Below are 8,537 nucleotides of genomic sequence, written 5' to 3'. Positions count from 1 at the left end.
AGAATTAGCATAATTAAAGTGAATTTAGTAAGGTTACTAGATGCGAAGGTAGTATAAAGAAACAGATATAGGGGTGCCTGGGTGGTGCAGTTGATTAAGCATCCAATTCTTGACTTCAGCTTAGGTCATGATCTCATGGTTGTGAGATCGAGCCCCACATCTGGCTCCCTGCTCAGCATGGAGTCTGCTTGAGATTCTCTTTCTGCCTCTGCCCCTCCCCCAGCTCTGCACTCATTCTCTTTCAAAATAAATAAATAAAATCTTTAAAAAACCCACCCCAACCAATTATATTTCTACACACTAACAAAAAATAGATAATAAAATATAAATGTCAACAATCTAAAAATAAATCCAGCCTCTCCATGTAAATCTTAAAACCTTGCTGACACAAATTAAAGACCTAAATAGAGAGATATATGCCATGTCTATGGGTCACAAAATTCAAAACTGAGTAGATATAAATTGTCCTGAAATTGATCTATATATGCAATGCCATATCAATTAAACAGTAATAGATAACCTCCCCCAGGAAACTGACAGACTGTTTCTAAAATGTATATGGAAATGAAAAGGGTTAAGAGTAGCCAAGACTATCTGGAAGAAAATCAGAGTTAGAAATCTTACATTGCCAGATGGGAAGACTATAAAAATTACAACCACAGTGCACTGAGGTTTTCAGGACATTGTGCTAAATCAAGTGAACACTCACAGACTATGTGAACTTTGAATACTATACCTCATACCATATACAAATATCAGTGCTAGATGGATCATGGATATAATGTGAATGGTAAGATGATAAAGCTTTTAGAAGAATAACAACCTTGGGTAAAGGCTGATGAATGAGGACACAAAGATCATTAACCATAAAAAACTGATATATTGAACTTCGTAAAAATTCAAACTTTCTGGTTATTGAAGGACATCAATTGGAAAGCAATAAAGCCAACCAAAGAGAAGAGATTTATAACAATATAACTGACAAAACTTCATATCAACCAACTCCAAAGAACCTTCAAATCAATAGGAAAAACACAGACAACCTAATAAATTCAAAGAAGTGACTTGAATAGACACTCAACAAGTGAGAATACTCAAATGGGCCATAGAGATATAAAAGGGTGTTCTACTCATCGTTACTTCTCAGAGAAATGCACATTAAAACCACAATGAAATACACACTTGCCAGAATGCCCAGCACCACAATGAATACACACTAGCCAGAATGGCTGAAACTAAAAAGGCTGATGGTTCCCAAGGCAGATGAGGATAGAGAGCAACCAGAACTCTCACCCACAATTGGATGGGAGTAAACTGGTACAACCACTGTTGAAAACTATCTAGCAATATCCTTTCAGCTACATATACACCTATCCTATGATTCAGTGAGCTTCATTCTTATGTACAAACCCAGGAGAAAGGAATGTACGTATTTACCAAAAGGTACGCACAGGCATACTCTTGACAGCGTTAGACATCAAAGTGAAAAGTTAGCAACAACCCAAATGCCCCCCAACAGTAGACTGGATAAACAGACTGGGATATACTCATCTGATGGGAGAACACACAGTAATGAAAAAGAGCCCACTGTTGTTATGCTGTGTGTGAGGACGTAGATGGATTTCACAGACATCATGATCATCGAATAAAACCAGACCCGAAAAGCTAGACTACAACTCCACTCATAGGAAGATCAAGAACAGGCAAACAATCTGTGGAGACAGAAGTCAGAGCAGTGATTCTATCTGAATATGGACTGGGAGTCTCACCCTGAGGGAGGGGACGGTTTTAGGGGTGCATACCCACGTCAACACTCATTGAGCTGCCCACTTAAGATCTGTACACTTTACACACTGTTCTGCATTAACATTTTTAAAGAATATGATCACTACCTATAGGTAGTCTTAGTGCTCCATTTGAACCGCTCTCTTTGGCCTTAGGATGGCAACGGTCTGGACAGAAGGCAGTGGGGAAAGTTGGGGAGGAAGTAGGGAAACAGTGAGGAGAAAACAATCACATGGGCCTCCTAGAATAAAAATAACCCCCTTGCAAAGCCTGTAGAGACATGTTAAATAAGTTCCCCTACCCACCCAGCAGACGAAATTATTAAAGACCTTTACATACATGGTGACTGAAATGGCATTTCATAAAGTAGCTCTCTCTCTCCACGTTCTCAATGCATTCCAGAGATGAAGGGCTGCTCACTTTCTTACACAGGGTCCTTCCTGCCTTATTGCTACATACTTGCCATCCCCAGGGCTCCCAATCAAGCACTTCTCTGATCTTAAATACAGTCTATAAACAGTAGTCAATCCACAGTTATATGGAGAAGCAGTACGGGAAATATGTCAGTGTGGGGAGACACTACGGTGTGCGGTTGTACAACTGGAAAGCAAGGAAACAAAGCGAGAACTAGCACAATTCTTGCAGGCAGAGAAGACAGCACAGATGGTGATGGGCGGCCTGCGTTCCATGGAACCACAGCGGGGCTATACTTTGCCTCTTTATCGTTTACCCAAAAGAAAAACAAAGTTTTTCATCTTGTTCTGTTCCATTTACTTTCTAGGAAAGCAAATTCTTGGCTTTCTGTAAGCTGAGGAAGAATGTATGTAGTTACGTGGATTATTGTAGCTTTGATTATTTTCAGGGATTCCGTCCCCAAGGAAACATATCCTTTTAGACAGAACTATACCCGCTATGCGTTAAAATGCCAGTCTTTCAAAAATTCTTCTGAGTATGTATAAATGTGGCTTCCTCTTCTTCTAAAGTTCTTTTGGGTATTTTTCAGAACTTGAGTACTAAAGCATTAACTTCATATGGAATGTAGTGGCTTTGTATTTTCCCTTCTTATTCATCAAAAGAACAAGAATGATTGTACATTTAATCTCTCCTTTTACTGGTATTTATAACTTTAGCAAATAGGCCAGCACTGTGGTACCTAAAATAAACTGTTATGAATGCTCAAATGTCTACACAGCCAGCAAGTCTTTCATGAGGATAATTGTCACACATCCTTTCAACACAACAGTGCACACTTTCCGTGACCAGCCTCTTAGAAAGTTAAAAATAAAACTGCAGTTAAGAATGTCAAGTTCGTGGGTGCCTGGGTGGCTCAGTGGGTTAAAGCCTCTGCCTTCAGCTCATGATCCCAGGGTCCTGGGATTGAGCCCCACATCGGGCTCTCTGCTCAGCAGGGATCCTGCTTCCCCCTCTCTCTCTGCCTGCCTCTCTGCCTATTTGTGACCTCTGTGTGTCAAATAAACAAATAAAATAAAAAAAAAAAAAAGAATGTCAAGTTCGTTAACCTAACTGGATTTTAAACAAAGAAAACAAGAGAAACAATGGTTTTCCCAATTACCTTAACGAGCAGAAATGGTAGAAAAATAAATCTACAGTATTCTGCTCAGACTTAAATTTCCTTTTCTAAGTCATGACATTTTTTTGTTCTATTTCTTTTTTGAGAGAGAGAGAGTGTGTGTGTGCGCAGCATGGGGGTTAGTGGGAGAGAATCTCAAGCAGACTCCCTGCTCAATGCAGAGCCTGACATGGGGGCTCGTTCTCATGACCCTGAAATCATGACCTGAGCTGAAACCAAGACTCTGAAGTTCAACCGACGACGCCACCCAGGGGCCCTTCTTAGTAGAGGGCTGTAAAACATCAATGAAAAGATAAAAACTCCTCCCTAGGGGAAGGAACAAGGAGGAAACTGGAAGGAACAAAAAGGAATTTGTTTTAGAGAAGAGACAAATTTTGCAAAACCATGCAAATTAAAATTGTAAAGCAATGGAAAAGAATAATGGAAATGACACCAGGCTGAGTATCCTCCCAGACGCCTGGGCTCCAGAGAAGTTGCTGTGGTAAATACCAACTTGACCTGTCCGAAGCATTCAACTCTTCATAACCGAAGCAGCACTCCGACGAGAAAAATATCACAAAACGTCCTTCCACCCATCCCTGCGGAAATACGCCAGGAAAATGAAGCCTGATGAGTAACTACCAAGAATCCTGTCTTTTTCATCCAAGCTTTCTAGACGCAAAATACCAAACTTCTTAACCATGTGGTCGGAAGTCATCGCGGAAAGGAAGTGGCTGGCAGTCAGCAGGACCTATCTGGATGAGTGTAAACAAGCCAAGACAGATGGAACCGGGAGATACTTGTTTCCATCCTCCTTTTCTGTCTACTAGTAAAAGAGCATTGGCACCTGCTTTGTTCATGATTTCATGAAGGAGAAAGTGGACAATGCCCTTGGGGAGCCGAGGCGTCATTTACTGAGTTAATGTAACAGAGAGCTGAGAGGCCAAATGACAGGGCTCAGAAGCGAGATCTTGAAAGCTCAGAAGGAAGAAATGCTGAAGACGGAGCCAGCCCCAGGTTCTTAGGATGGAGAATACTGCCCCCTTGAAAAGACATGTTGTCTTCATATACACGATTTAAATAACTGCTCTCAAGAAAAATATTCTCCCCAAAGAATGTCACAACTTTGGAGGGAAGTCACTTAACCAAACAGCGAAGAAAACCTCTAAGTTGCTGTAGCAGCTATTTCCTTTGGGTAGATGAGACTTAAAATATTTATTTATGCATACTTCTTGTGTTATCTTTTGATTACTTTCCCTTTCTTTGAGTTTTAGAATGACTTGCATTTAAATTCAAAATTTCGTGAGCGCCTGCTACATTCTTTTTAGTGCCAGGCAATGGTATCGAGTACAGATGGGTATTCATGGAGGGGACAGAAGTGATGACAGGCCAGAAGTCAGGTGTCACAGTGAAGGACACTGGAGGCGCCTAAAGTCATATGATTGTACAACATTTCATTATGTTACGATAATTCACTTATAAGACAATTATTCTTATACAGTGTAAGTGGCATGTCAGAATTTTACTTCTTTATTTAGGTCTTAAAGAATATTACAAGTGTGATAAAACGAGTACCCAAATCCTGTTCTTATTATGGGCCACCAGGCACAAACTTAAAGTAATCAGGCAGTCGAAGGCACAAACACGGCCAGTAATGTAGAGATTTTCACCATTCTGAGGTACCCTGATCCTCATAAATATGACAATGACAGCATCTGAAATGGGGGGCAGGGGAAACAAGTAGACAAGTAATTGTATACTTAAGAAAAAAAAAAAAGTAAAGTGAGATACAAAAGAAACTCCCTTATAGAAAAATAGCTACTATCATTCTTATAGTCTTCCTTAAAATAACTTACCTTGTAATTTACATGTGGCCTTTACACAGTTATTTAAGAAATTGGCAGCAAGAGAAAAACATTCAAAAGCGTTTTTTTTCATGAATAAATGATTCCGCAACTCCAACACAAAGAAGCATGTTGAAATTAACTCCAGGAAGCTTGATTTTTGGTTCCAGGGGGTTCACGGACTCATTGTTTTATAGAGGTTGGGAAGAATGCATGAAATCCAAAAGAGCTAAATTAACTAAGTCAGCCACAAGACCTGGCATAAGAAGTAGGAAAAACTGGTCTTTTAAAATGTATTTCCTCTATTACCTGCTTGACTCTCAATCAGGCCTATGTAGTCACAAAATACATGCATCAGGACTTATGACGGTCAGAAACTACCTGCAAATAAAATCCATCAGGGAAAAAGGGGAGGGGCGATTTGGCTTTATCTCCAAAATTATATTATAAAGAGAATTTAATGTATATATTTGGCTTTTTTAAGATCTACTCCTTTTTCTTTCCTAACACTAAGAGTCCTTTTGCTGAACATTGTCACATGAAGCATTTTTCAGTTTACTGCCGCTATGACTCAGTGAAAGCTTTGTGAATTTCCAAGTGCAAGTCACCAGCCACGAACAGCTTGCGCACAGTCTAAGTGCTACAGACTCAGCATCAGAGCTGTCTCTCTGGAATTTCTAAGTAGGGTGAGCATGAATTCATTTGAAAAGGGGGCACCACTCTGAGTGTTTCCGAGGTTCTTCCAGAAGCCCATTCCAGGTAATTCCGGGAGCCTCGTTGTGAGGCTCTTTCCATCCTCCTCTTACCCCGCCTGCCTTTTCACCCATTCAGTTTTCTGTCAGGTCCTTCAGAAGAAGAGGCACTGAGAATAAAGGAAAAGGAAACCCCTCAATTTCACTCTCCAGGAGTCAATGACATCATCAGTCCTTAGAGTATACTCTTTTTCTAGGTCATTTTCCATGAACAACAAAGTCCCTTCAGTTCATACTTTACAACTAGTGTTTTCTACCAGGATGCGTAGTTTAACAAATGAACTGAAGAGCTAACTTAGACATTTCCAAATCTCTTCAACATAACTATAGACATAAACGGACATTTTCTTGGTCACTGTAACACTGTGCCTGGATGGAATCACATTCTGTGGTTTTGCTACAGGTTGGTAATCATTCATGTTAAGATTTCCCATCATCACCATGAAAGACTGCGAGCTAGGCGTACAAAACTTTCACTGATTCATGACAATCGTGGAGTCATCGGGGCCACTGAAAAGTATAAAAAGTTATTTCCAATAACCACTGTGGACAAATAATGTGATGAGAATCATATAATATTTTGAAAATATTTTAATATTTGCCATTTTTTGCCTGTGCTATTAATATATACATGGATTTAGTAATAAATATGCTACCATTACATAGAGCGCAATATCTTTAGTATTCATAACTGGTTGAAATTAATGCTGCTATTATCTTAAGAAAGGAATAAATAAATATCATGCCCAAGTTCCAAACCAATGCTCAAGAAGTTGTCATTAACAAAAACTATAAAATAAACAGGTCGGGCATCATCTTTTAAGCATGATTCTTGTAAACATAGCAAAGATTACTTCTCTCAGTCCTGCCATTTTGTGTGATGGCTTTAAAAGAAAACACAGCATATAAATCCTATCACTTCTTTTTTTTTTGCATAGGGAATGAATTAATCGTATTTGAAAATGCAGCAAACTTTCAGTGAAATGTCTTCATCACATAGCACTTGTTTTCTCTAGGAATTCGGAACTTTGGAGCAATTAAAAGTGCTCTGCATAAGTTTATAAAATATGCCTTCTGGATTTAAAATTTAACAGAAAAATTTCAAGACAAATCATAATCATGATTCTAAAATACTATGTACATAAAATCCGACTACAGGAGGGCATGCCTCGCTGCAGACAACACAGTGTACGAATGTGAAGCACAGTGTTTCATAGAATTTCCCTTTAGATTTTCTGCACATTGGTGCCTAAGTGGCTAATGATTACGCCCATTCCACTTGCACAAACAAGGTAGAAAGGGGGATGTGAGAACAAATTTAAAGGAGATAATGGAAAAACTGGCAAAAATGCAGTACATATGCTTTAAACAGTGCACTTTATAAAATAGTTTGCTTTATTCATATTCTCTTATAAAGTGCAAAATTACTTAAAACAGACCTGTACCTTATTATTTTGCAATAACCATGAAAACAAATCACCAGGAAAGAGCAGTGCAAAATTAAAAACGTAAGTAGCTTAGCATGCATCTCAGAGAGATCCCAAATGCAGAGCATGGGACCTTAAGTTCCTGTACTTTTATTTTTTTTTATTTATTTTTTTACTTTTTAGAAAAAGATTAATAATAACAGGTACCATCAGAGGTAACCATAAAATAAAGACAATAAGTTAAAATCCTCTCTCAAGAAATAAGCGTTGGCCACACACACAATTCACTACAGTATCATTCTGAAGACCCTCAGACATTTTTCTCTGAGAAATCACTGTTCGAGGGGTGCAAATCTCTTAAAAACCCAGGCTGTCCACAAGGCAGAGCAAAAGGTTTCGTCATCACAGTACAAGTGACTCTTGCTGGCAGACATCTGGAAAACCCTCGACTCATTCTGTGAACCGCTCAAACCTACCCCGTCCCTAATTAGATTTACAGACAGACACCTTTGCTCTTTCCAGAACAGTCCTGTTGGCATCATGCTAGGTCGCTAAACAGTTTAACAGGTGCTCTATTCACAGTAACATTCTCTGTCCAGTGCTTTTGGACAAGGATAACCAACTGGGCTTTTCTGAAAAAAATTCCCTAAGAGGCAGATTCCAAAAAGACCAACAGGACGCAGTTTGAAAAGCGTAAGACATCACCTCAGGCACACGCTGAGGGCATTCAAGGTGCGATGGGTCGTCACTGATGACATTCCTACCGTCCCTGCACCACTCAGTCTGAGAACTGGAAGAGCGTATCCGGGTTACTGGGGTCCGCGGGGTTGCCGGGCGGCAGGGTCTTAGTGGGCGTGGTTTTCCCGTGAGAGTGAGAGGAGGACGAGTGAGAACTTTCGCTCGAGCTGCTGCGCGTCTCTGTACTGGTGCTGGTCTTCTTCATCTTCCTTCTCTTCGCCAAAGGGGCCTTGTCGACATTCTGAAGGCAAAAGCCCTCTCTCTTGTATTTGTTAAAGGCCTAGGGGAGAAAGAAAGGGAGGTCCTGTGAAGGTCAAGAAACTGAAGTTCTCTTGGCAGCTAGGGCTCCTAGCAGAAGACCACTTTCGTCACCAGTCACAGCTCCAAATTGCTCTGGGAACAAGGTCCTGAAAACCTTCAC

At 40.0% G+C, this 8,537-nt stretch overlaps 1 protein-coding gene across 5 annotated transcripts in view; it reads right to left on the bottom strand.

Annotated features, from left to right (window-relative positions):
- Window positions 1–6,524: 6,524 nt before the first annotated feature.
- The window catches only part of RPS6KA5 (ribosomal protein S6 kinase A5), a 175,175-nt gene continuing 173,162 nt past the window's right edge, over window positions 6,525–8,537 (bottom strand). For all 5 annotated transcript variants that reach the window (XM_045071267.1, XM_045071273.1, XM_045071275.1 and 2 more), the window contains one exon: window positions 6,525–8,396. In XM_045071267.1, the coding sequence (XP_044927202.1) occupies window positions 8,157–8,396 (240 nt within the window). In that variant the 3' untranslated portion in view covers window positions 6,525–8,156. The remainder of the gene's footprint in view (window positions 8,397–8,537) is intronic.

Source organism: Mustela putorius, unplaced genomic scaffold (assembly GCF_011764305.1).
Source record: "Mustela putorius furo isolate JIRA1106 unplaced genomic scaffold, ASM1176430v1.1 tig00000129_pilon_pilon_pilon, whole genome shotgun sequence".
Taxonomy (NCBI): Eukaryota; Metazoa; Chordata; class Mammalia; order Carnivora; family Mustelidae; genus Mustela; species Mustela putorius.
The sequence above is the reverse complement of the archived record's forward strand: the minus strand, read 5'-3'. Positions and strand labels throughout refer to the sequence as shown.